This window comes from Thunnus thynnus, chromosome 5 (assembly GCF_963924715.1).
Source record: "Thunnus thynnus chromosome 5, fThuThy2.1, whole genome shotgun sequence".
Taxonomy (NCBI): domain Eukaryota; kingdom Metazoa; phylum Chordata; class Actinopteri; order Scombriformes; family Scombridae; genus Thunnus; species Thunnus thynnus.
In genome coordinates this window covers 4,922,383-4,949,931 of record NC_089521.1, presented here as the reverse complement: position 1 = coordinate 4,949,931, position 27,549 = coordinate 4,922,383, and the positions used below count along the sequence as shown (strand labels likewise).

The 27,549-nt window shown below is 40.1% G+C and overlaps 2 protein-coding genes and 1 long non-coding RNA gene across 3 annotated transcripts; 1 reads left to right on the top strand and 2 right to left on the bottom strand.

Annotated features, from left to right (window-relative positions):
- Positions 1-359: 359 nt before the first annotated feature.
- Positions 360-12,007, bottom strand: LOC137182531 (myosin heavy chain, fast skeletal muscle-like). The gene is made up of 41 exons (XM_067588804.1): positions 11,960-12,007; positions 11,777-11,817; positions 11,304-11,525; positions 11,085-11,228; positions 10,826-10,982; positions 10,710-10,737; positions 10,525-10,630; positions 10,343-10,435; positions 10,189-10,252; positions 10,007-10,105; positions 9,808-9,911; positions 9,540-9,678; positions 9,287-9,405; positions 8,759-8,908; positions 8,498-8,668; positions 8,103-8,406; positions 7,902-7,966; positions 7,709-7,796; positions 7,476-7,593; positions 7,265-7,388; positions 6,805-6,941; positions 6,464-6,719; positions 6,119-6,361; positions 5,858-6,034; positions 5,622-5,767; positions 5,434-5,524; positions 4,941-5,330; positions 4,704-4,830; positions 4,492-4,610; positions 4,203-4,399; positions 3,852-4,035; positions 3,583-3,748; positions 3,353-3,477; positions 2,934-3,242; positions 2,633-2,836; positions 2,383-2,508; positions 2,118-2,288; positions 1,915-2,019; positions 1,731-1,826; positions 585-716; positions 360-445 (listed from the first exon to the last, which is right to left on the bottom strand). The coding sequence occupies exons 3-41, from the start codon at positions 11,508-11,510 to the stop codon at positions 425-427; spliced, it is 5,802 nt and encodes a 1,933-aa protein (XP_067444905.1). The 5' UTR covers positions 11,511-11,525; positions 11,777-11,817; positions 11,960-12,007; the 3' UTR covers positions 360-424.
- Positions 12,008-13,286: 1,279 nt separating this feature from the next.
- LOC137182536 (uncharacterized) lies at positions 13,287-17,523 on the top strand. Its single transcript, XR_010928350.1, has 5 exons — positions 13,287-13,386; positions 13,736-13,789; positions 15,969-16,056; positions 17,052-17,110; positions 17,435-17,523. It is a non-coding gene; the product is annotated as an uncharacterized lncRNA (long non-coding RNA).
- LOC137182533 (myosin heavy chain, fast skeletal muscle-like) lies at positions 15,579-27,433 on the bottom strand. Its single transcript, XM_067588806.1, has 41 exons — positions 27,385-27,433; positions 27,242-27,282; positions 26,735-26,956; positions 26,516-26,659; positions 26,257-26,413; positions 26,141-26,168; positions 25,956-26,061; positions 25,774-25,866; positions 25,620-25,683; positions 25,438-25,536; positions 25,239-25,342; positions 24,971-25,109; positions 24,718-24,836; positions 24,190-24,339; positions 23,929-24,099; positions 23,534-23,837; positions 23,333-23,397; positions 23,140-23,227; positions 22,907-23,024; positions 22,696-22,819; positions 22,236-22,372; positions 21,895-22,150; positions 21,550-21,792; positions 21,289-21,465; positions 21,053-21,198; positions 20,865-20,955; positions 20,372-20,761; positions 20,135-20,261; positions 19,923-20,041; positions 19,634-19,830; positions 19,283-19,466; positions 19,014-19,179; positions 18,665-18,789; positions 18,246-18,554; positions 17,945-18,148; positions 17,695-17,820; positions 17,430-17,600; positions 17,225-17,329; positions 17,041-17,136; positions 15,898-16,029; positions 15,579-15,677 (listed from the first exon to the last, which is right to left on the bottom strand). The coding sequence occupies exons 3-41, from the start codon at positions 26,939-26,941 to the stop codon at positions 15,660-15,662; spliced, it is 5,799 nt and encodes a 1,932-aa protein (XP_067444907.1). The 5' UTR covers positions 26,942-26,956; positions 27,242-27,282; positions 27,385-27,433; the 3' UTR covers positions 15,579-15,659.
- Positions 27,434-27,549: the final 116 nt, after the last annotated feature.

Genomic DNA, 27,549 nt, shown 5'->3' with positions numbered 1-27,549 from the left:
TAATGGCCTTGGTCTTCATGAGGGTGTTCCCAGCTGAAGTTGTATTAATTTCAATATAACCTAGATATACTTCAGGCCTCCTCCCACTTATCTATGTCCAGTGAACCTCCAAAGCTCACTAGTCACCTAAACTATGTCAAACTTAAAATTGATTAATAGTTACATCAGATATGTATTGTATTTTTACTAATTTGGCTTGAAAATGATAAGATTAAGCCTCAATAAAGGCTGACATCAATGACAGTGAGAATCAATATACCCCATAGCCAATCATATTGTTTGATGTCAGTGATCCCAGTCTGACACTTGCTATCCCTCAGGGGAAACAGTAAGAGAAAAAATGAGCAGACAGACAGCAATTTGAAGATAACAAGTAAAAATTTTACTTTTGCAGCATATGTATATGTATATCAGCCAGTCTGCTTTACTCAGCTGCCTCTTTTCCCTAAAAAGAAAGAAAGAAAACAGGGTTTGATCAGGTTCATTACAATCAGTTTTAACTAAGTTACTTTCTGTCAGATTAAATTTAAATCAAGTAGTATTTCAATTTGATTTGTCTTCAGTAAACAGAATTGTATATCTACCTTGCCGGAGTCACGGCTCTTTGCTCTCATCTTGTTGACCTGGGACTCTGCAATGTCTGCACGCTCCTCAGCCTCCTCAAGCTCATGCTGGATCTTCCTGCACTTGGACAGATGAACATTGGCCTGCTCCTCCTGGAATAGCACAAATATATTTTAAAGGTATAGAAAACTATTGTTTTTTGTTCATAATAAAGAGTCCATAGTTAATTCCACATTGCCAGAGTCAATTTTTTTTAATAAAAGCTCATTACCCATTGTTGACATGTCTTGAAACTGATATGTCTCCTCAACCTGATTTAATACTAAATTATTTGCCTACCCTACCACAGTGTCAGTCTTACTTTTAAGCATCAGTTATTCTGCTGTACTTTGCAGAAGCAGGGGAGAAGTTGATATATGCAGCAGAGCTTATTTGTGGTTCAAGGTCTCAGTCTAGTGAGGGGGAGCTATTTTGTAAAAAAAAAAAAAAAACGAACTACCATAGGAAACTGAATCCCCAACCTCTGTGTCATTACACTTATTTTTGTTTCAAATGGATCAAAATTTTGGTAATTGATATAGTACTCAAGAATGATGGTGAGAATAGTAAGTAATAGTAAGTAATTAAGTATAAAAATGTTACAAACATTTTGTCTCTAGTTTACCAGGTTAGAACCTGGAAAGACAGCTGACAGGAGTAAAAAGACCCCACTGGGGCCAACATGGACTGGCAATCTGTGTTGACAGCAGGCTAATATATCGGGTTTCACCATTTGCAGCTTCAAGTAAACTCAGGATTGATTTACACTCTCTCCCAACCAAATAGTCATTGGTTGAATGGCATTTTGTGTAATACAGGCATCAGATTTTGAAAAGGAGGAAGAATGCATAGAAAAAACGAAATAATTTCTCTGGGTCTGCTGCTCTGACTTTGTTAGTTTAGTTTTATCAATTAAAAGTGTATGTCGGTGGTATGATGCAGCGCTTATTGTGGTATAGTTATTTCCAATAGTTGTTGTTAAGGCTAGTGGAACTAGATAAACAGTGATGTTGGCTGGACAACTCAGCGGGCCATTTGAATGTCCAAAAACACAATAAGTCTGCTTTGTGTGAAAAATAACTGACACATTATCAAGTTTTCAGTGTTGAAAATTAACATGTCCTTACCGCTTCCTCAGACTGCCTCTTGTAGGCCTTCACCTTGAGCTGTAACTTGTCAACCAAATCCTGCAGCCTGGTAATGTTTTTCTTGTCCTCCTCAGTCTGTTATAAAAAGTAAATTTGATGTATAAATATTATCAGAATAACTGTTAGATTGAGTTGTACATGTTAAGTGTTAATGTGGCTGTACCTGGTAGGTGAGTTCCTTCACCCTCCTCTCATATTTGCGAACACCCTTAACAGCATCTGCTCCACGTCTTTGTTCAGCCTCAACCTCTGTCTCCAGCTCACGCACCTTCAAAAAAGCAGAAAATTCAGAAAATATTTAGAATGTATGCTTTATATGTTTTCTTACATTTCCTCAACTGTGCATATTTGTAACATCTGTCTTACCCTAGACTCAAGTTTCTGGAGCTGCTTCTTGCCACCCTTCATGGCCAGGTTCTCAGCCTCATCCAGGCGGTGCTGCAGGTCCTTAACAGCCACCTCCAGGTTCTTCTTCATCCTCTCCAGGTGAGCACTGGTGTCCTGCTCCTTCTTCAGCTCTTCAGCCATCATTGCAGCCTAGCGCAGACAGCATAAAACATTTATTAGAAATATCTTGAAAAAGCACATCTTACTTTGATTTAAATTAAGAACAAATAAAATGTAAACCTACATCAGTGATGGCCTTCTTGGCCTTCTCCTCTGCATTCCTTGCTTCCTGAACAGTGTCATCCACTTCACTCTGGATCTGAACCAAGTCAGCCTCAAGCTTCTTCTTAGTGTTCAGAAGGCTTGTGTTCTAAAAGATAAAAAATATTGTCACTTCAGTCATCAAATGCCACTAAATAAAGTGAGTATACTCACTTATTTCAGAACTGTTTAGGTTTATTATTTATAGAAAAAATAATTGAAGAAATATTCACCTGAGTGTGCAGAAGTCCAACACGCTCACTGGCATCCACCAGCTCCTGCTCAGCAATTTTGCGGCCTCTCTCTGTCTGTTCCAGGGCAACTCTAAGTTCCTCAATTTCAGCCACCATAAGACCGTTTCTGCGTTCCACCATAGCAGCTTGTTCCTTGATGTCGTCCTGGGCTCTGACAGCATCATCAAGGTGCAATTGTGCATCCTGGCGAAAAATCACAGGGAAATATTTACATCAATACCAAAAAGTAGATGCACTGACTGACTATAGTCCGTGCAACAATAACTTTGTATTACAATACCTTCAGCTGTGACTGCACATTCCTCAACTGCTTCTGGGACTCAGCAGCCTGGCGATTGGCATGGCTCAGCTGAATCTCCATCTCGTTCAGATCTCCCTCCATCTTCTTCTTGATTCTCAGGGCATCATTTCTGCTCCTGACCTCAGAATCCAGAGTGCTCTGCATGGAGTCAATCACCCTCTGGCTGTTCCTCTTGATCTGCTCCATCTCCTCATCTTTCTCTGCCAGCTTCCTGTCCACCTCACCTTTAATCTGGTTGAGCTCCAGCTGGACGCGCAGGATCTTAGACTCTTCATGTTCAAGAGTGCCCTAATGATATCAGAAATTAAAATGTTCATCTCTGCCTTCATACTTTCTATAATGTATTCATCCATTATTTGAAATTCCATTTCAGAAGATCTCCCCGAAAATGTTTTTACCTCAGCCTCTTCAAGAGCTGTCTGGATCTCAGCCTTCTCTGTCTCCACCTGCTTCTTGGACTTCTCCAGCTCATGGATGCTCTTGCCAGTCTCACCAATCTGTTCAGTCAGATCTGAGATCTCCTCTGCAGAGAGATGTATGTGTTTAATGTTGATAAGCCTTAAAATGTAAAATATAAAATTGAAAATAATCTAACTATAGTTGCTAACACAATCTGGTAGGAACTCACGTTGCAGGTTCTTGTTTTCACGCTTCATGGTCTCCAGCTGATCCAGAGCTTCCTCGTAAGAGTTCTTCATCTTGAACATCTCAGTGCTGAGAGAACGAGCCTCCTTCTGAGCTCCTTCAAGCTCTGCCTGACCCTCCTCATACTTTTGTTTCCACTCTGCCAACACCTAAATTGCACAATTTATACAGTAGGGTTACTTATTAATAAATACAATGACAAATAATTGTCATTGTCTTTGTTTTTTGGTCATACTAAATAAATGGTGGTACCTTGTCAAAGTTCCTCTGCTTCTTGTCCAGGTTGGCGGCCAGCCCATTAGCCCTCTCCACGTCAATCATGAGGTCCTCCACCTCACTCTGGAGCCTCTGTTTGGTTTTCTCCAGAGAAGCACACTTGGAGTTCACAGCCTCAATCTGCTCCTCAGCCTCCTGAAGGCGCTGGGCAAGCTTTTTCCTGTTAAAAACATGGGAATTTTGTTTCTCTGTCAAGGATTTACACAAGACTCTGTGAGTTTTGTGAGTGTTTAAATGTGTTTAAAGTATTGATTCAAATACTATTGTCAGTTGAGCTACACTATGATGCTAACCTTGTGGCCAATCAATTGTTTAAATTTTACTCACTTGGCCTCCTCAAGCTCCTCAGTGCGCTGGATAGCATCAGTTTCATACTTAGTTCTCCACTGAGCCACCTCACTGTTGGCCTTGGACATTCCACGCTGCAGCTCAGCCTTGGCCTCCTGCTCCTCTTCAAACTGCTCCCTCAGCAGATCACAGTCATGGCGGGCTGATTGCAGTCCATGGGCAAGAGCATTCTTGGCCTGGTATCAGAAATATTATTGAATATGCAAAATTTCTAAATAACTAGTATAAATAATACCCTTTTTACACTCTTATTTCAAGTTTCTTTTACCTTAACCTCCTCTTCAATATGTCTCTTCAGCTCCTCAATCTGCTGTGTGAAGGCCTGTTTGCCTCTGGTCAGCTGGGAGACTAGAGCTTCTTTCTCTTCAATTTGACGGCCAAACTCACCTGGTGTGAAAATTTTCATTAAACATTACTTTATGTCCAATTTCTCAGTTATACACTGCAGATCACTGTAGTTGAATGCTGTTTCATACACACCATTTTCTGTCAGAAGACGTGCTTTCTGTGCACCCACATCATTGATTTGACGAAGATTTTCATCATTCTTGGTCTTTAGTTCACTAAGTTGGTCCTCAAGAGTACGGCACAGCTTTTCAAGATTTCCCTAATGAGGAAAGGTTTTCAGTATCACAGAACAGATTTTATTTATGATACTAGTTACTTGCTGTACTACTTTGGATATTAGCTTAAAACACAGTGGAATGTATTATGCACCTTTGCTTTAGCAACAGCCTCCATGTTGCTGGAGAGGTCATCAATCTCCATCTTGTATTCACTCTTTTCCTTCTCAAGCTTCTGCTTGACACGCTGGAGGTTGTCGATCTGCTCACCCAGCTCAGCAACGCTGTCAGCCTGCTTCTTGCGCAGAGCAGCAGCAGTGGCCTCATGCTGCAGGGTGGCTTCCTCAAGGTCACGACGGACCTTCTGGAACTCAGCCTCGCGCTTCTTGTTCATCTCAATCTGAGCAGCAGTGGCACCACCGGCCTCCTCCAGCCTCTCACTGATCTCCTCAAGTTCCCTGGAGAGATCAGCTCTCTGCTTCTCAACCTTAGCACGAGCAGCACGCTCAGCCTCAATCTCCTCCTCCAGTTCCTCAATACGGGCCTGTTGAATGTAGATGTGTTGTCTTTCAGTAAACTTTCACTTTTAAAACATACAGTAGGAAATGTACAGAGAAATATTTTATGTAACACTGTATGTGAGTCACCTGAAGCTCCTTGATCTTCTTCTGAAGCTGAGCGCCCATTGACTGCTCATCCTCAATCTTGCTAAGGAGCTGACTAGTTTCAAAGTCCTTCCTGTGAAAATAAAAGAGTGCATAGTAAGACTTTATCCATGCTGTTGGCCATGTCTAGAAACCTTATCATTGTTTTAGTATGAAAACAATTATTTTACTTTTTAATTTTCTCCTCAGACTGCTGTTTGTCGTTCTCAAGATCCATGATAGATTCCTGGGCCAGTTTCAGATCACCCTCAAGCTTTCTCTTGGCTCTCTCCAGGTCCATACGCAGCTTCTTCTCTTGCTCCAAAGAACCCTCAAGCTGCACATTAATACGTAGTTAGTTATATGTATATAGTGTGTAATTATCATGTTCAAGAAGAACCTTGTTTTTTCAATCTAAGTGACTTACATCATCCACTTGCTGCTCAAGCTTGGTCTTTGACTTGGTCAGTGAGTTGACTTTGTCCTCCTCAGCTTGCAGGTCATCAAGAGTCTGCTGATGAGCCTCCTGAAGGGCTTTCTTCTCCTTGGTCAGCTTAGCAATGCTCTCATCCTGAGAGGCCATCTCCTCAGTCAGATTCTTCACCTAAGTTTGCAAGAAAGATGTTGTTATCAATCGTTAACTTTGATAATGTTACTTGATCTGCTATATATAGTAATATTTACAAACCTTGTTCTCAGTGGCATGTTTCTCCTTTTCCACTTTGGCCAAGGTCAGCTCCAGGTCATCAATATCCTTCTTGAGCTCAGAGCATTCATCCTCCAGCTTTCTCTTCTTGCCAGTAAGCTCAGCATTGATTTCCTCTTCATCCTCCAGTCTCTCAGTTGTCTCTTTGAGTTTGGCCTCCAGCTGAATCTTACTCTTGATAAGTCCCTCACATCTCTCCTCAGCATCTGACAGATTCTCTGATTCCTAGTTCACATTGGGAAAAAGGTGTGAGCACTTCAACAGTTTACAGACACAAACTGAAAAAAGGGTTAGGGGTTAGCTGCAGTTCTTTTGGTGTCTACGTACAGATGCTACTTGCAGCTGCAGATCGTTCTTCTCCTGCAGGAGAGACACCATCTTTTCCTCCAGTTCCTTCTTCTTGGCCAGAGCGGTAGCCAAGTCTTTTTCCATCTTCTCATAGTTCTCCTTCATCTGCATCAGCTCCTTCTCAGTTTCAGCACTCTTCAGCAGAGGCTTGATCTTGTAGTACACCTTCATCCATGGCCAGTGTTTGACATTCATGAATGAACGTACGTTGTACTGGATTGTAAAGACGGCATCCCTGCGCACAAAAAGTTGCTGTTATGGACAATGTTGTGAATTTTTCATACCATGACTGTGTGTAGGATTAACTGTTTTAAACATGCCTCCTTTCCATCATCTTCACAAACTCCCTTCTCATGAGGAACCCACGGCAGATAGCCTGAGTCATGGTAACAAGATTTGCCAGCTTTTCATCTCTCATTTCCTCAAGGGTACCCAGCAGACCAGCCTTGAAGAACACCTAAACAAATAGAAAATTACAAATGAATGTTTGCACAATAAAGTTAAACATTGAAATTGGGATGAACTCAGAGTTCACACCTCACACTATGTAAAACAAAGAAAGAGGATTTTAACCTACATAACCTTTCAAAATATGTTTTCATGAATGGCCCCATCCTGGGGGCTCTGGATCTAAACCAACGATTAATCACTTTTTCCCTCACCCATTGTCCTACTTTGCACTAAATTCATTAAAATTGGGTTAGTAACATAAAACAAACTGAGCAACTCAACCTCCTTTGTAAGCATGCCAAGGTAAAATAAGGAAAGCGAAGTGCTTACCTTGGTGTGTCCAAATCTGTACTGGTCATGATCAATATCGATTGAACCAAGCAGCTTCTCTGCAGCCTTCTTGTTGTCAATGAACTGGCCCTCAGGGATGACGCTGGCATTCAGTACCTTGTACCTTTTCATTAGAGAGTTAATGGTCAATGTAAGGACTTTGTAGTTTTTGTCAAATATTAGAAGATGTTAAGAACATATTCATTGATACCTCTGCTTGAAGTCACCGTAGAGGATTCTGCTGGGGAAACCTTTTCTGCAGATTCTGATACCCTCCAGCACACCGTTACACCTGAGCTGGTGGATGACCAGGAAGTTCTCCATCAGACCTGTAAGAAAGACATAATCACTTATTCATTTTTTGAATAGTTATTGTCCTTGTTAAAGCAGCACAAAATTATGTAAACCATACCAAGAAGATTTAAGATTACATTATCTATGTACCTGGAGTCTTTGACTCATTGGGAATCAGACAGCGCACAAAGTGAGGATGGGTGCTCCTCAAGTTAGTCATCAGCTTGCCCAAGTTCTCCTGTAGATCCAAAACAGTAAATCTTGTCATAAAATGTAACACATGTGAGTTTGAGTATAAACTGAAATATGATGTTATGCCTAGGTTTGCAATGTTAAACCTTACCCTAAACTGTGAAGACACAGTCTGCATAGAACCACCCTTCTTCTTGCCTCCCTTCTTTCCGGTATCTGTTGATAATTTTAAGTAGAAAACATTTTGTTAGAAAGAGACTTCATATTTCCATGAACACATTCTACAGTTAGTTAAAATACACAGTATCTGCAACCTTAAATATGTTTTAGTTTACTGTTGTTAATTTCATACCCTCAGCAGCAGCAGGAGGATACAGAAGAGCCAAAAGTTTAACTGAGGACTTCTGGTACAGCTGCAGGACAGACTCATTCAGTGGGTCCTTGTTCTTGTCAAGCCAGCCACAGATATTGTAGTCCACAGTACCAGCATAGTGCACCAGGGAGAAGTGGGCCTCAGCCTTGCCCTTGGCTGGCTTTGGCTTCTCAAATGCTTTATTTTTGCCAAGATGCTGGTCATACAGCTTGTTCTTGAAGGATGTGTCCGTGGCCTTGGGGAACATGCACTCCTCTTCAAGGATGGAGAAGATGCCCATGGGCTGTAAAAAAGTGGGAAGAAGTTTGTCATTAAAGGAATACATGAAGTTGTATTAATAACAATTATATAGAATCACAAAACTAAGTGCTTACCTTTTCAATCAGCTCAATACAGGCAGCCAAGTCCATGCCAAAGTCAATGAACTCCCAGATAATGCCCTCCTTCTTGTACTCTTCTTGCTCCAGCACAAACATGTGGTGGTTGAAGAACTGCTGCAATTTCTCATTGGTGAAGTTAATGCACAGCTGTTCCAATGTGTTGAACTGTGAGGGAGAAAGGATTAGGGTGATCAATAGAAATCAATAATAATACCTTGTCATAAACAAATCAGCTTTGTTAGGAATGAACCTTACATCAAAGATTTCAAAGCCAGCAATATCCAGGACACCAATGAAGAACTGCCTGGGCTGTTTAGTGTCCAACATCTGGTTGATACGGATGACCATCCACAAGAACATCCTCTCATAGATAGACTTTGCAAGGGCAGTCACTGAGTTCAGCACCTGAAAAAAGAAGAGAGAAAAGATATGATTTTTTTATTCAAATCAGTCAGCTATTCTGTAATATACTGAATTACTGATAGTCTGAACTTCTTCTAATGACAGAAATGAGACAAAAGAATGAAATACAACAATATAGCCTAATTCATATCAATTTCATATTTTTCTTGGAATACTTTTCCATTAGTGCATTTTTATGATACAAAGAATTTATCAAAAGTAGAACTAACTTGCATACTGCATGTTACAAATCTGTGAGGGACTAACAAAACTTTGCCAGGTTTTCCCTAATAAAGTTTCTGCTGAATAACTTCATTGGTGCTAACTTGACTCTGTTTTAACATAAATATAACTTGTAAATTAATAGAAGAAGTTGATTACCTGAGGTACAGTCTGTCCCTTGGTGACAAACTCATTTCCGACCTTCACTCTGGGATAGCACAGAGCCTTCAGCATGTCAGCGGAGTTTAGACCCAACAAGTAAGCAACCTTGTCAGCATCTGAAAATAGTTTTATAGTTAATAATACAGTATGTGGCAGAGATTGTCGGTAATGACATAACAGAAACCAGTCTGGTAAAGGACCTTACCACTTTTCTCAAGCTATTCAATTTGAGATAACACTCAATACTCACCCTCTGTGCCATCAGGCTCAGCCTGCTCCTCACGCTGCTTCTGCTTGAACTTCATGTTACCATGGTGGATGACAGCACCAGTCATTTTATAGATGCTCATCTTCTCCTCATTACTGAAGCCCAGGATATCAATAGCATTCTGTGTGCAAAGGAGGTGTCCATATGAAACACATACACTTAATAAAATGTGATTATTTAAAAAACTTGTTTTTATGTTGCATTTAATACATAAAATATTTTAACATATTTTGAAGATGAGATCACTTACATCGGTGGCATCCAGCTCCTCTTTGTCATCAATGCTGGCCACTGTGATCTGACCCATGCTGATCATGGGGAAGTCATAGGGGTTGGTTGAAATGAGTGACATTTCTGGAGATCAAAAAAGGGTGAAATGTTCATCATATTATGTTTCATATTAATAATATAAGTAAGTCTAACATTGTATAACGACTCAGTCTGCTTACCAATCAGCTCAGGCTTGTGGTTGGTCATCATCTGGTAGAAGATGTGGTAGCCTCTCTCATCAGGAAGCTGGAATGTCACTCTAGACTTCTCCAGCAGATCTACAAATGTTGTTCATAAGTCACAATTTGGCCAACTTTCAGTCTAAGTTATATGTATTTAGTTATAAGAATTTGTGACTTACATGTCTCAATATCAGCACTAGCCAATTTGCCAGATGTTCCAAAATGGATTCTGATGAATTTACCCTGTTTGGAACAAAGGAACATTTAACGTTCTTCCACCTGGGCAATGTGCAACAAGACCTTTCTCATGTGAAGAAATCGCTCCATACTTACAAAACGAGAAGAGTTGTCATTTCTCACAGTTTTGGCATTACCATAGGCCTCCAGCAAGGGATTGGCTGCAATAATCTGATCCTCCAGTGACCCCTACAATCCAGGATTAGAGTTGATATCAGCAAAGGACTGTATTTTTTCTCCTGGAAACATATTCTATAATTTTAGGAATGTTAACATACCTGCATCTTTCCTGTGTCCTTCTTCTTGTCTCCACCAACTGAGATTGTTGCAAAGTACTGGATGACACGCTTGGTGTTCACAGTCTTTCCAGCACCAGATTCTCCACTGGATATAGACACAGACTCATAAGAATTTGATCAAGATATTTGATTATATTGTAAAGTTCAACAAATGTAACACTTACGTGATCAAGACAGACTGGTTCTCCCTATCTGTAAAAATGAAAAACAAAGCGATTAACTGTATTTCTGCAAAAGAAACCTCTCTGTACTGATAAATTCTACATTGTTAAGGACATACCACAAAGCATGAACTGATAAGCGTTGTCAGAGACAGAGAAGATGTGGGGTGGAGCCTCCATACGCTTCTTGCCTCTATAGGCACTTACAACTTCAGCATCGTACACTGGGAGCCACTTGTAGGGGTTCACAGTGGCGCAGAACAACCCAGAGTAGGTCTGAAAGTGATCAAGGAGACAGTACAGTTAACTTCATGTTTTCTACAAGCACTGTAGAGTAATTTTCAATATTTCTATTTGCTCAGTATCAGATTGTCTTACGTAGATCATCCATGCTGCATAACGCTCTTTAAGGTTATACAAGACAGAGGCTTCATTGAGATGGGTCATCATGACCATGTCCTCAATTTTGTCGAATTTGGGAGGGTTCATTGGACAGACGTCATCTTCTTTAACTGTCTTCTCCTGGAACAGGACATTGTTCACAATGAGAACTGATCACATTTATCTCCCATTTGAGTCAGACTGTATGATACCAACCTCCTCTGTGTCCAGGACTTTGACGGTGACTTTGCCACCCTCTTTCTTGAGTATTGTTGCCTTCAGGTACAGCTCTTTGGCATCGGCCACATAGCAGGCTGTCTTGGCATCAAATGGTTTGCTTTGAGCCTCAATTCTCTCCTTCTCTGGTTTACGGAGATAAATGGCAGCTTTGCCATAAATGGCCATTTCCGCGTCTGTACTCATGGTGGCAGCTGTTGTCTGTGAGGTAATTACAAAGAAGAGTGAGTTTTGTCTTACAACTTCTTCAGTGCTCAAGTCTGAACAGCCCTGAATAATCAAGTTCAACTAAATAATTAACAGACAAGTGATTTCATCATAGCTCATTCAAAATTATTTTCTAGACAGTGATGAGAAGTGATAATATTAACAGTATGGACAGACCAAAACTGTAACTGCATGAATTGTTTCACATATCTACAAATTATAAAATAGTGGAAAGTTGTTCATACCTGACCCTCTCTCTTTCAAAAGTCTGTTATATTCCACAATCCTGTTGAAAACATATCACATATTTGTAGTTCAAAATTAAAGGTCTGCTCAACAAATGTATTAATAATAATTAATATTTAAATGTTTTAAATAAGGAATATCTTCAAATTCTCCTAAGCACAGCACATAGAAGATATACTTACCACAAGCAGGTGTCTTCAAGGGTCCTGTACCACAGACTGACATGCTGTCTTGGACTCCTTATATTGAATCCAGTTTGCTTACACAGCGAAGGTTAAATCTGGGACACATGCCAAGTATGGTGTGGGTAACACTAAAAGCAGACATCCATCCATCTGTTGCTAGTGTATACCCTTTATGTTTTAGATGTCAATCAGTAAAGGCAGCTCCAGTTCCTTTCTAAATATTTTTTCATGAGTTTTTAAAAAAACAACAACTTAAAACTTTTTTTTTCATAACATGACAATACATCATAATAGACAAGGGTAGGAATGAAGGTTTATTTTTTATATGACATTATATAGCCTAAGGAGGCTATATAACCATTTTTATTAATATTGGGATCTCCAAATAGCTTCTTATCATATCCTGTGGCCTTGGCCATGATTAAGACTTTGTCTATCAGATTGCATTTCAGCCACATTTTCCAGTTCTTGTCACACATGGCACAGGTGTTTTCAGGCTCCAATTCTATTTTCTGCCTTTCCAAACATAACTTCGTAGAAAGGCTTTTCCCTATTATGACGCAGCCCAGTGGCACATTACATCATTATTATTCATGACTATTGTAAGTTTTGCACATATGAATCTCATCTTTTTCAAATGCTGAAATATTCTCTTTGAGTATTTGTCAAATAGTAATAATTCCATGTCTTGAGATTCCAAGACATGTTCTCCTGATGTACCCAATAGTGCAGGATGGGAAAGAAACCCCATCACTTTTTGCAATTCCAAGCTGCCAAACTCATAGTTGGATTGATGTGCTTACGAGAGGGGATACCTTGAATTGTATGATACATAATAGCTGTGACTCAGGGTCGTTATTGGAATCCATTGTTGCTGCTATGAATCCAAAGTCACAACAGCTGTTGTTGTCTTTCACCAAATAGTGACATCAAAGTTTTTCAGTGGCAAAATTCAAGCTTATACGTGGTGGATATACTGTTGGGGAGTGAAAATGTTTGCATATTGGAAGTTTGCTCACTAGTTTCCTTCAGCATTGTTTTTGTGTAAACTGTATAAGGAATGAATGTTACTTTGGCCACTTAATAGGAGCTTTACAAACAGCTTATATGTATGCTATACAAACACAATATGCATAGTTCATGTTGTAGCCTATCATTTTGAAGAAAGCTGAGTTTTGTATATTAAGTTTGATTAATTGTGTTTTATATAGCTCTGATTGAAATGTAATATTTGTTTCTTAGAGGAAACAATGTGGTGAAAATGACAGTCATTTAAGACCATTAATATATTAAAAAGAGCCTTTCTTAATTGCACTTTTCCCCTATCTGTTCACTTTAAGAAGTTGTTTCTCAGCCTTTTCCTGTCACTTCATTCCTAGGTCCCATAATTTTCATGGATTACTGAGTCCAGATCTATCAATGTGGTGAGTTCATAATTTTATTACATTATTTTTCTGTTCAATTTTTATGAGCATGCAAGGGAGCTCTTACTGACTTCTCATTCTGCTTATTATTCAGCCTGGTGATGTTTTTCTTCAGTTTGTAGTATAAAGTGTACATGCAAGTTTTAATATTTTCACTGATAACTGTGTAGGTTGGATTTATTTGATGCATTTTTTTTGTGTTAAACATCAATGTATTTGTAGGTTAGTTCAACCTCCTCACCTTTAACTGCATCTGCTGCTCCAAATCTCTTATCTTTAAAACTCAACCTCTAATTATTTAGTTTCTGAATGTGCTTCTTGCCACCCTTTACTTCTCATCCCCATCCAGGCAGTGCTGCAGGTCCTCAGCAGCAACTTCCAGGTTCTTCTTCATTATCTCCAGGTGAGTTTCATATTAAATACAGGACAAATGAAATTTAAACCTATTTTAGTGATTTCACTCTTTGCCCACTCTGCATGCCTTGCTTCCTGCACAGTGTCTACCTCACAACCTGGCTAGCCTCAGGCCTCTTTTTGTATCCATTATCTCCAGGTGATTTTCATGTAAAATAGAGAACAAATGAAATTTAAACCTATGTTAGTTGTGAAGGAACTGTCAGGAGACCGGGTTGTCTTATGCAGGAACATTTATTGAAGCTCAATCAAGGACAGAGTTACATTACGAGTGAAAACACTATGCAGTGCCACTCAATTCTGCAGTCTACTTCCTAAAAAGAGTATTTAAACCCCTCACCAAACCCTTAACCTTACTATGTGTCCAAATAAGGTTATTCTTTACTCATCTATGCCTCTACATGGTATTGAACACTAAACAGGACACTATGTTGACTAAAGTCAACTGAAGTCATGTAGTCTGTACACTGGTCACATGATATCCATTCTAAGTGAGGCCAGTCTGACCGTCTGCACAAAGCACAGCATATCGCCACCCAAACTTTATAACTGTAGGAGACAGCCAGCCTTATCAAGACAGCTGCCTATCCCAGTCAATGTCAGTAGGGAGAGATATGCATCACTCTGAAAGAGACAGGTCATGACCTACTGCTCCCAGGATAGAAGATGACCAGAGAATGACCCAGGGAACACAAATTTTTCCCCCACATTAGTGATTTCTGTTTTTGCCCTCTCTGCATACCTTTCTTCCTGCACACAACCTGGCCAGCCTCAAGCCTCTTATTTGTCTGAAGAGAATTTATTACTTGATTTGTGACTTATTGACGAAATGTGTACATGAGTCCAGAAGTTCCCGAATTTAGGCCTGAATTTAGTGATTGAGACCATGATGATTTGCCCTCTCTGCATACCCTGCTTCCTGCACACAACCTGGCCAGCCTCAAGCCTCTTATTTGTATTCAGATCATCACGTGTCTGAGGAGAATTTATTACTTGATTTGTGAATTATTGACGAAATGTGTACATGAGTCCAGAAGTTCCCGAATTTAGGCCTGAATTTAGTGATTGAGACCATAATGATTTGTTGAAAAAAAATCTATTGAAACAGTATTTCATGAGAGAAGTTTACACTTTTTGAATAAGAGTCTACTGAAGCCAGGGACATTTTGAAGCCATCACCTAGTGGCCGTCAGTGGTATTGCACTTTAAGGGACTTTTGCATTGGCTTCAATTTCAAGCCCTGGTTTGAAGAAGAGCAGAAGAATTATGACCAAAAAATAGCATAAAATTCCAGGTCCAGGCACTCAAGGTAGGTTTGAAAAATAGAAGGCCTTTATTTCAATGGGCTAGAGTCATTAAAAAACACACCAAAGCGTGTCGGCTTGCACCTTCTTCAGGGTCTGGTGTCACACACACTTCCATGAGCACCGGTAGTTTGAGGGACACCAGCAGCGCTCCTGTTACTTCTCTCTTTCAAGCCCTGGTTGTTGCCACTTCTACCGGACCTTATAGGATGGCAGAGCAGCTCCTTCTGCTGTTTGGATAGCAGATAATTGCCAATCATTCTCCCCACTGTAATTATGTGGTGGTAGCTGGTCAATTTTAACTTTAAAATATCTCAGACCCATACATCAAAAACATTATGCAGCATACTTTATGCTGTAGCCAGCCATTCTAATAAATATAGTAGAATTTTGTTTAACTTTGTCACAGATGATCCAAATTACACATTTGCTATATCTCAGGACACATTGAGATCAAAATAACACAAACAGCAATTTAAGATGAAAAAACTGTTTTATTGTGGTATATTTCACATCATATTATATGATTAGAATCAGCCCATCAGGTGGAGTGCTTTATTCTGCCTCTTTTCCCTGTGAAAATGTAAAACAAAAAATCAACACATAATTACATACAAACATTACATACTCTACATACATATAGAGATTTTTTGTTGGTGGTTAATTTTATTAAGCATAAGGCAATCATGGTAATTTTTTCATTCATGATTTATAAAGCAAACATCTGCTCTAAACTGTTGCACAAGAGGGAATTTCATTTGATTTGTTCTTCATGAAACGTTTATATATCTACCTTGCCGGAGTCACGGCTCTTTGCTCTCATCTTGTTGACCTGGGACTCTGCAATGTCTGCACGCTCCTCAGCCTCCTCAAGCTCATGCTGGATCTTCCTGCACTTGGACAGATGAACATTGGCCTGCTCCTCCTGGAATAGCACAAATATATTTTAAAGGTATAGAAAACTATTGTTTTTTGTTCATAATAAAGAGTCCATAGTTAATTCCACATTGCCAGAGTCAATTTTTTTTAATAAAAGCTCATTACCCATTGTTGACATGTCTTGAAACTGATATGTCTCCTCAACCTGATTTAATACTAAATTATTTGCCTACCCTACCACAGTGTCAGTCTTACTTTTAAGCATCAGTTATTCTGCTGTACTTTGCAGAAGCAGGGGAGAAGTTGATATATGCAGCAGAGCTTATTTGTGGTTCAAGGTCTCAGTCTAGTGAGGGGGAGCTATTTTGTAAAAAAAAAAAAACGAACTACCATAGGAAACTGAATCCCCAACCTCTGTGTCATTACACTTATTTTTGTTTCAAATGGATCAAAATTTTGGTAATTGATATAGTACTCAAGAATGATGGTGAGAATAGTAAGTAATAGTAAGTAATTAAGTATAAAAATGTTACAAACATTTTGTCTCTAGTTTACCAGGTTAGAACCTGGAAAGACAGCTGACAGGAGTAAAAAGACCCCACTGGGGCCAACATGGACTGGCAATCCGTGTTGACAGCAGGCTAATATATCGGGTTTCACCATTTGCAGCTTCAAGTAAACTCAAGATTGATTTACACTCTCTCCCAACCAAATAGTCATTGGTTGAATGGCATTTTGTGTAATACAGGCATCAGATTTTGAAAAGGAGGAAGAATGCATAGAAAAAAAGAAATAATTTCTCTGGGTCTGCTGCTCTCACTTTGTTAGTTTAGTTTTATCAATTAAAAGTGTATGTCGGTGGTATGATGCAGCGCTTATTGTGGTATAGTTATTGCCAATAGTTGTTGTTAAGGCTAGTGGAACTAGATAAACAGTGATGTTGGCTGGACAACTCAGCGGGCCATTTGAATGTCCAAAAACACAATAAGTCTGCTTTGTGTGAAAAATAACTGACACACTATCAAGTTTTCAGTGTTGAAAATTAACATGTCCTTACCGCTTCCTCAGACTGCCTCTTGTAGGCCTTCACCTTGAGCTGTAACTTGTCAACCAAATCCTGCAGCCTGGTAATGTTTTTCTTGTCCTCTTCAGTCTGTTATAAAAAGTAAATTTGATATGTAAAAGGTGTCAAAATAACTCTTAGATTGAGTTGTACATGTTAAGTGTTAATGTGGCTGTACCTGGTAGGTGAGTTCCTTCACCCTCCTCTCATATTTGCGAACACCCTTAACAGCATCTGCTCCACGTCTTTGTTCAGCCTCAACCTCTGTCTCCAGCTCACGCACCTTCAAAAAAGCAGAAAATTCAGAAAATATTTAGAATGCATGCTTTATATGATTTCTTACATTTCTTCAACTGTGCATATTTGTAACATAACTGTCTTACCCTAGACTCGAGTTTCTGGAGCTGCTTCTTGCCACCCTTCATGGCCAGGTTCTCAGCCTCATCCAGGCGGTGCTGCAGGTCCTTAACAGCCACCTCCAGGTTCTTCTTCATCCTCTCCAGGTGAGCACTGGTGTCCTGCTCCTTCTTCAGCTCTTCAGCCATCATTGCAGCCTAGCGCAGACAGCATAAAACATTTATTAGAAATATCTTGAAAAAGCACATCTTACTTTGATTTAAATTAAGAACAAATAAAATGTAAACCTACATCAGTGATGGCCTTCTTGGCCTTCTCCTCTGCATTCCTTGCTTCCTGAACAGTGTCATCCACTTCACTCTGGATCTGAACCAAGTCAGCCTCAAGCTTCTTCTTAGTGTTCAGAAGGCTTGTGTTCTAAAAGATAAAAAATATTGTCACTTCAGTCATCAAATGCCACTAAATAAAGTGAGTATACTCACTTATTTCAGAACTGTTTAGGTTTATTATTTATAGAAAAAATAATTGAAGAAATATTCACCTGAGTGTGCAGAAGTCCAACACGCTCACTGGCATCCACCAGCTCCTGCTCAGCAATTTTGCGGCCTCTCTCTGTCTGTTCCAGGGCAACTCTAAGTTCCTCAATTTCAGCCACCATAAGACCGTTTCTGCGTTCCACCATAGCAGCTTGTTCCTTGATGTCATCCTGGGCTCTGACAGCATCATCAAGGTGCAATTGTGCATCCTGGCGAAAAATCACAGGGAAATATTTACATCAATACCAAAAAGTAGATGCACTGACTGACTATAGTCCGTGCAACAATAACTTTGTATAACAATACCTTCAGCTGTGCCTGCACATTCCTCAACTGCTTCTGGGACTCAGCAGCCTGGCGATTGGCATGGCTCAGCTGAATCTCCATCTCGTTCAGATCTCCCTCCATCTTCTTCTTGATTCTCAGGGCATCATTTCTGCTCCTGACCTCAGAATCCAGAGTGCTCTGCATGGAGTCAATCACCCTCTGGCTGTTCCTCTTGATCTGCTCCATCTCCTCATCTTTCTCTGCCAGCTTCCTGTCCACCTCACCTTTAATCTGGTTGAGCTCCAGCTGGACGCGCAGGATCTTAGACTCTTCATGTTCAAGAGTGCCCTAATGATATCAGAAATTAAAATGTTCATCTCTGCCTTCATACTTTCTATAATGTATTCATCCATTATTTGAAATTCCATTTCAGAAGATCTCCCCGAAAATGTTTTTACCTCAGCCTCTTCAAGAGCTGTCTGGATCTCAGCCTTCTCTGTCTCCACCTGCTTCTTGGACTTCTCCAGCTCATGGATGCTCTTGCCAGTCTCACCAATCTGTTCAGTCAGATCTGAGATCTCCTCTGCAGAGAGACGGATGTGTTTGATATCGTTAAGCCTTAAAATGTAAAATATATACTGTACCAGTCAAAGGTTTGGACACACCTTGGACGCACTTTCTCATTCAAGTAAATGGGAAGGTGTGTTGAAACGTCTGACTGGTAATGTAAATACTTTATTGTGCCATATAAACATATGCGTTGAAAATCAATCTAACTATAGTTGCTAACACAAATCTAGAACTCACGTTGCAGGTTCTTGTTTTCACGCTTCATGGTCTCCAGGTGATCCAGAGCTTCCTCGTAAGAGTTCTTCATCTTGAACATCTCAGTGCTGAGAGAACGAGCCTCCTTCTGAGCTCCTTCAAGCTCTGCCTGACCCTCCTCATACTTTTGTTTCCACTCTGCCAACACCTAAATTGCACAATTTATACAGTAGGGTTACTTATTAATAAATACAATGACAAATAATTGTCATTGTCTTTGTTTTTTGGTCATACTAAATAAATGGTGGTACCTTGTCAAAGTTCCTCTGCTTCTTGTCCAGGTTGGCGGCCAGCCCATTAGCCCTCTCCACGTCAATCATGAGGTCCTCCACCTCACTCTGGAGCCTCTGTTTGGTTTTCTCCAGAGAAGCACACTTGGAGTTCACAGCCTCAATCTGCTCCTCAGCCTCCTGAAGGCGCTGGGCAAGCTTTTTCCTGTTAAAAACATGGGAATTTTGTTTCTCTGTCAAGGATTTACACAAGACTCTGTGAGTTTTGTGAGTGTTTAAATGTGTTTAAAGTATTGATACAAATACTATTGTCAGTTGAGCTACACTATGATGCTAACCTTGTGGCCAATCAATTGTTTAAATTTTACTCACTTGGCCTCCTCAAGCTCCTCAGTGCGCTGGATAGCATCAGTTTCATACTTAGTTCTCCACTGAGCCACCTCACTGTTGGCCTTGGACATTCCACGCTGCAGCTCAGCCTTGGCCTCCTGCTCCTCTTCAAACTGCTCCCTCAGCAGATCACAGTCATGGCGGGCTGATTGCAGTCCATGGGCAAGAGCATTCTTGGCCTGGTATCAGAAATTTTATTGAATGTGCAATATTTCTAAATAACAAGCATAAATACTATCCTTTTTACATTCTTATTTCAAGTTTCTTTTACCTTAACCTCCTCTTCAATATGTCTCTTCAGCTCCTCAATCTGCTGTGTGAAGGCCTGTTTGCCTCTGGTCAGCTGGGAGACTAGAGCTTCTTTCTCTTCAATTTGACGGCCAAACTCACCTGGTGTGAAAATTGTCATTAAACATTACTTTATGTCCAATTTCTCAGTTATACACTGCAGATCACTGTAGTTGAATGCTGTTTCATACACACCATTTTCTGTCAGAAGACGTGCTTTCTGTGCACCCACATCATTGATTTGACGAAGATTTTCATCATTCTTGGTCTTTAGTTCACTAAGTTGGTCCTCAAGAGTACGGCACAGCTTTTCAAGATTTCCCTAATGAGGAAAGGTTTTCAGTATCACAGAACAGATTTTATTTATGATACTAGTTACTTGCTGTACTACTTTGGATATTAGCTTAAAACACAGTGGAATGTATTATGCACCTTTGCTTTAGCAACAGCCTCCATGTTGCTGGAGAGGTCATCAATCTCCATCTTGTATTCACTCTTTTCCTTCTCAAGCTTCTGCTTGACACGCTGGAGGTTGTCGATCTGCTCACCCAGCTCAGCAACGCTGTCAGCCTGCTTCTTGCGCAGAGCAGCAGCAGTGGCCTCATGCTGCAGGGTGGCTTCCTCAAGGTCACGACGGACCTTCTGGAACTCAGCCTCGCGCTTCTTGTTCATCTCAATCTGAGCAGCAGTGGCACCACCGGCCTCCTCCAGCCTCTCACTGATCTCCTCAAGTTCCCTGGAGAGATCAGCTCTCTGCTTCTCAACCTTGGCACGAGCAGCACGCTCAGCCTCAATCTCCTCCTCCAGTTCCTCAATACGGGCCTGTTGAATGTAGATGTGTTGTCTTTCAGTAAACTTTCACTTTTAAAACATACAGTAGGAAATGTACAGAGAAATATTTTATGTAACACTGTATGTGAGTCACCTGAAGCTCCTTGATCTTCTTCTGAAGCTGAGCGCCCATTGACTGCTCATCCTCAATCTTGCTAAGGAGCTGACTAGTTTCAAAGTCCTTCCTGTGAAAATAAAAGAGTGCATAGTAAGACTTTATCCATGCTGTTGGCCATGTCTAGAAACCTTATCATTGTTTTAGTATGAAAACAATTATTTTACTTTTTAATTTTCTCCTCAGACTGCTGTTTGTCGTTCTCAAGATCCATGATAGATTCCTGGGCCAGTTTCAGATCACCCTCAAGCTTCCTCTTGGCTCTCTCCAGGTCCATACGCAGCTTCTTCTCTTGCTCCAAAGAACCCTCAAGCTGCACATTAATACGTAGTTAGTTATATGTATATAGTGTGTAATTATCATGTTCAAGAAGAACCTTGTTTTTTCAATCTAAGTGACTTACATCATCCACTTGCTGCTCAAGCTTGGTCTTTGACTTGGTCAGTGAGTTGACTTTGTCCTCCTCAGCTTGCAGGTCATCAAGAGTCTGCTGATGAGCCTCCTGAAGGGCTTTCTTCTCCTTGGTCAGCTTAGCAATGCTCTCATCCTGAGAGGCCATCTCCTCAGTCAGATTCTTCACCTAAGTTTGCAAGAAAGATGTTGTTATCAATCGTTAACTTTGATAATGTTACTTGATCTGCTATATATAGTAATATTTACAAACCTTGTTCTCAGTGGCATGTTTCTCCTTTTCCACTTTGGCCAAGGTCAGCTCCAGGTCATCAATATCCTTCTTGAGCTCAGAGCATTCATCCTCCAGCTTTCTCTTCTTGCCAGTAAGCTCAGCATTGATTTCCTCTTCATCCTCCAGTCTCTCAGTTGTCTCTTTGAGTTTGGCCTCCAGCTGAATCTTACTCTTGATAAGTCCCTCACATCTCTCCTCAGCATCTGACAGATTCTCTGATTCCTAGTTCACATTGGGAAAAAGGTGTGAGCACTTCAACAGTTTACAGACACAAACTGAAAAAAGGGTTAGGGGTTAGCTGCAGTTCTTTTGGTGTCTACGTACAGATGCTACTTGCAGCTGCAGATCGTTCTTCTCCTGCAGGAGAGACACCATCTTTTCCTCCAGTTCCTTCTTCTTGGCCAGAGCGGTAGCCAAGTCTTTTTCCATCTTCTCATAGTTCTCCTTCATCTGCATCAGCTCCTTCTCAGTTTCAGCACTCTTCAGCAGAGGCTTGATCTTGTAGTACACCTTCATCCATGGCCAGTGTTTGACATTCATGAATGAACGTACGTTGTACTGGATTGTAAAGACGGCATCCCTGCGCACAAAAAGTTGCTGTTATGGACAATGTTGTGAATTTTTCATACCATGACTGTGTGTAGGATTAACTGTTTTAAACATGCCTCCTTTCCATCATCTTCACAAACTCCCTTCTCATGAGGAACCCACGGCAGATAGCCTGAGTCATGGTAACAAGATTTGCCAGCTTTTCATCTCTCATTTCCTCAAGGGTACCCAGCAGACCAGCCTTGAAGAACACCTAAACAAATAGAAAATTACAAATGAATGTTTGCACAATAAAGTTAAACATTGAAACTGGGATGAACTCAGAGTTCACACCTCACACTATGTAAAACAAAGAAAGAGGATTTTCACCTACATAACCTTTCAAAATATGTTTTCATGAATGGCCCCATCCTGGGGGCTCTGGACCTAAACCAACGATTAATCACTTTTTCCCTCACCCATTGTCCTACTTTGCACTAAATTCATTAAAATTGGGTTAGTAACATAAAACAAACTGAGCAACTCAACCTCCTTTGTAAGCATGCCAAGGTAAAATAAGGAAAGCGAAGTGCTTACCTTGGTGTGTCCAAATCTGTACTGGTCATGATCAATATCGATTGAACCAAGCAGCTTCTCTGCAGCCTTCTTGTTGTCAATGAACTGGCCCTCAGGGATGACGCTGGCATTCAGTACCTTGTACCTTTTCATTAGAGAGTTAATGGTCAATGTAAGGACTTTGTAGTTTTTGTCAAATATTAGAAGATGTTAAGAACATATTCATTGATACCTCTGCTTGAAGTCACCGTAGAGGATTCTGCTGGGGAAACCTTTTCTGCAGATTCTGATACCCTCCAGCACACCGTTACACCTGAGCTGGTGGATGACCAGGAAGTTCTCCATCAGACCTGTAAGAAAGACATAATCACTTATTCATTTTTTGAATAGTTATTGTCCTTGTTAAAGCAGCACAAAATTATGTAAACCATACCAAGAAGATTTAAGATTACATTATCTATGTACCTGGAGTCTTTGACTCATTGGGAATCAGACAGCGCACAAAGTGAGGATGGGTGCTCCTCAAGTTAGTCATCAGCTTGCCCAAGTTCTCCTGTAGATCCAAAACAGTAAATCTTGTCATAAAATGTAACACATGTGAGTTTGAGTATAAACTGAAATATGATGTTATGCCTAGGTTTGCAATGTTAAACCTTACCCTAAACTGTGAAGACACAGTCTGCATAGAACCACCCTTCTTCTTGCCTCCCTTCTTTCCGGTATCTGTTGATAATTTTAAGTAGAAAACATTTTGTTAGAAAGAGACTTCATATTTCCATGAACACATTCTACAGTTAGTTAAAATACACAGTATCTGCAACCTTAAATATGTTTTAGTTTACTGTTGTTAATTTCATACCCTCAGCAGCAGCAGGAGGATACAGAAGAGCCAAAAGTTTAACTGAGGACTTCTGGTACAGCTGCAGGACAGACTCATTCAGTGGGTCCTTGTTCTTGTCAAGCCAGCCACAGATATTGTAGTCCACAGTACCAGCATAGTGCACCAGGGAGAAGTGGGCCTCAGCCTTGCCCTTGGCTGGCTTTGGCTTCTCAAATGCTTTATTTTTGCCAAGATGCTGGTCATACAGCTTGTTCTTGAAGGATGTGTCCGTGGCCTTGGGGAACATGCACTCCTCTTCAAGGATGGAGAAGATGCCCATGGGCTGTAAAAAAGTGGGAAGAAGTTTGTCATTAAAGGAATACATGAAGTTGTATTAATAACAATTATATAGAATCACAAAACTAAGTGCTTACCTTTTCAATCAGCTCAATACAGGCAGCCAAGTCCATGCCAAAGTCAATGAACTCCCAGATAATGCCCTCCTTCTTGTACTCTTCTTGCTCCAGCACAAACATGTGGTGGTTGAAGAACTGCTGCAATTTCTCATTGGTGAAGTTAATGCACAGCTGTTCCAATGTGTTGAACTGTGAGGGAGAAAGGATTAGGGTGATCAATAGAAATCAATAATAATACCTTGTCATAAACAAATCAGCTTTGTTAGGAATGAACCTTACATCAAAGATTTCAAAGCCAGCAATATCCAGGACACCAATGAAGAACTGCCTGGGCTGTTTAGTGTCCAACATCTGGTTGATACGGATGACCATCCACAAGAACATCCTCTCATAGATAGACTTTGCAAGGGCAGTCACTGAGTTCAGCACCTGAAAAAAGAAGAGAGAAAAGATATGATTTTTTTATTCAAATCAGTCAGCTATTCTGTAATATACTGAATTACTGATAGTCTGAACTTCTTCTAATGACAGAAATGAGACAAAAGAATGAAATACAACAATATAGCCTAATTCATATCAATTTCATATTTTTCTTGGAATACTTTTCCATTAGTGCATTTTTATGATACAAAGAATTTATCAAAAGTAGAACTAACTTGCATACTGCATGTTACAAATCTGTGAGGGACTAACAAAACTTTGCCAGGTTTTCCCTAATAAAGTTTCTGCTGAATAACTTCATTGGTGCTAACTTGACTCTGTTTTAACATAAATATAACTTGTAAATTAATAGAAGAAGTTGATTACCTGAGGTACAGTCTGTCCCTTGGTGACAAACTCATTTCCGACCTTCACTCTGGGATAGCACAGAGCCTTCAGCATGTCAGCGGAGTTTAGACCCAACAAGTAAGCAACCTTGTCAGCATCTGAAAATAGTTTTATAGTTAATAATACAGTATGTGGCAGAGATTGTCGGTAATGACATAACAGAAACCAGTCTGGTAAAGGACCTTACCACTTTTCTCAAGCTATTCAATTTGAGATAACACTCAATACTCACCCTCTGTGCCATCAGGCTCAGCCTGCTCCTCACGCTGCTTCTGCTTGAACTTCATGTTACCATGGTGGATGACAGCACCAGTCATTTTATAGATGCTCATCTTCTCCTCATTACTGAAGCCCAGGATATCAATAGCATTCTGTGTGCAAAGGAGGTGTCCATATGAAACACATACACTTAATAAAATGTGATTATTTAAAAAACTTGTTTTTATGTTGCATTTAATACATAAAATATTTTAACATATTTTGAAGATGAGATCACTTACATCGGTGGCATCCAGCTCCTCTTTGTCATCAATGCTGGCCACTGTGATCTGACCCATGCTGATCATGGGGAAGTCATAGGGGTTGGTTGAAATGAGTGACATTTCTGGAGATCAAAAAAGGGTGAAATGTTCATCATATTATGTTTCATATTAATAATATAAGTAAGTCTAACATTGTATAACGACTCAGTCTGCTTACCAATCAGCTCAGGCTTGTGGTTGGTCATCATCTGGTAGAAGATGTGGTAGCCTCTCTCATCAGGAAGCTGGAATGTCACTCTAGACTTCTCCAGCAGATCTACAAATGTTGTTCATAAGTCACAATTTGGCCAACTTTCAGTCTAAGTTATATGTATTTAGTTATAAGAATTTGTGACTTACATGTCTCAATATCAGCACTAGCCAATTTGCCAGATGTTCCAAAATGGATTCTGATGAATTTACCCTGTTTGGAACAAAGGAACATTTAACGTTCTTCCACCTGGGCAATGTGCAACAAGACCTTTCTCATGTGAAGAAATCGCTCCATACTTACAAAACGAGAAGAGTTGTCATTTCTCACAGTTTTGGCATTACCATAGGCCTCCAGCAAGGGATTGGCTGCAATAATCTGATCCTCCAGTGACCCCTACAATCCAGGATTAGAGTTGATATCAGCAAAGGACTGTATTTTTTCTCCTGGAAACATATTCTATAATTTTAGGAATGTTAACATACCTGCATCTTTCCTGTGTCCTTCTTCTTGTCTCCACCAACTGAGATTGTTGCAAAGTACTGGATGACACGCTTGGTGTTCACAGTCTTTCCAGCACCAGATTCTCCACTGGATATAGACACAGACTCATAAGAATTTGATCAAGATATTTGATTATATTGTAAAGTTCAACAAATGTAACACTTACGTGATCAAGACAGACTGGTTCTCCCTATCTGTAAAAATGAAAAACAAAGCGATTAACTGTATTTCTGCAAAAGAAACCTCTCTGTACTGATAAATTCTACATTGTTAAGGACATACCACAAAGCATGAACTGATAAGCGTTGTCAGAGACAGAGAAGATGTGGGGTGGAGCCTCCATACGCTTCTTGCCTCTATAGGCACTTACAACTTCAGCATCGTACACTGGGAGCCACTTGTAGGGGTTCACAGTGGCGCAGAACAACCCAGAGTAGGTCTGAAAGTGATCAAGGAGACAGTACAGTTAACTTCATGTTTTCTACAAGCACTGTAGAGTAATTTTCAATATTTCTATTTGCTCAGTATCAGATTGTCTTACGTAGATCATCCATGCTGCATAACGCTCTTTAAGGTTATACAAGACAGAGGCTTCATTGAGATGGGTCATCATGACCATGTCCTCAATTTTGTCGAATTTGGGAGGGTTCATTGGACAGACGTCATCTTCTTTAACTGTCTTCTCCTGGAACAGGACATTGTTCACAATGAGAACTGATCACATTTATCTCCCATTTGAGTCAGACTGTATGATACCAACCTCCTCTGTGTCCAGGACTTTGACGGTGACTTTGCCACCCTCTTTCTTGAGTATTGTTGCCTTCAGGTACAGCTCTTTGGCATCGGCCACATAGCAGGCTGTCTTGGCATCAAATGGTTTGCTTTGAGCCTCAATTCTCTCCTTCTCTGGTTTACGGAGATAAATGGCAGCTTTGCCATAAATGGCCATTTCCGCGTCTGTACTCATGGTGGCAGCTGTTGTCTGTGAGGTAATTACAAAGAAGAGTGAGTTTTGTCTTACAACTTCTTCAGTGCTCAAGTCTGAACAGCCCTGAATAATCAAGTTCAACTAAATAATTAACAGAAAAGTGATTTCATCATAGCTCATTCAAAATTATTTTCTAGACAGTGATGTTATAATGTTATAATTATAATAATATTAACAGTAACCTCAGTTTTCAAAAACAGATGAAACAAAATTGTCACAGGATGAATTATTTCACATAAAATATCTACAAATTATAAAATAGTAGAAAGTTGTTCATACCTGACCCTCTCTCTTTCAAAAGTCTGTTATATTCCACAATCCTGTTGAAAACATATTACATATTTGTAGTTTGAAAGGAAAGGTTCGCTCAATAAACATATTAATGAGATAAAAGATATGCTTCAGATAGAAGATATGCTTACCACAAGCAGGTGTCTTCAAGGGTCCTGTACCACACACTGACATGCTGTCTTGGACTCCTTATATTGAATCCAGTTTGCTTACACAGCAAAGGTTAAATCTGGGACACATGCCAAATGTGGTGTGGGTAACACTAAGAGCAGACATCTTATACATGTGTTCCTAGT

Bases quoted from the DNA above. Each gene is read 5' to 3' on its own strand.
- LOC137182531 (XM_067588804.1), bottom strand. From the start codon at position 11,510: ATGAGTACAGACGCGGAAATGGCCATTTATGGCAAAGCTGCCATTTAT. The intron at 9,912-10,006 runs GTAAGCAGACTG...TTTGATCTCCAG, and splicing joins CCACAAGCCTGAGCTGATTG to AAATGTCACTCATTTCAACC. The intron at 446-584 runs GTAGATATACAA...CTTTCTTTTTAG, and splicing joins AGAGCCGTGACTCCGGCAAG to GGAAAAGAGGCAGCTGAGTA.
- LOC137182533 (XM_067588806.1), bottom strand. From the start codon at position 26,941: ATGAGTACAGACGCGGAAATGGCCATTTATGGCAAAGCTGCCATTTAT. The intron at 20,956-21,052 runs GTAAAATAATTG...TTATTTTCACAG, and splicing joins TCTGAGGAGAAAATTAAAAA to GAAGGACTTTGAAACTAGTC. The intron at 18,149-18,245 runs GTATTGTTATAC...ATTTTTCGCCAG, and splicing joins ATGTGCAGGCACAGCTGAAG to GATGCACAATTGCACCTTGA.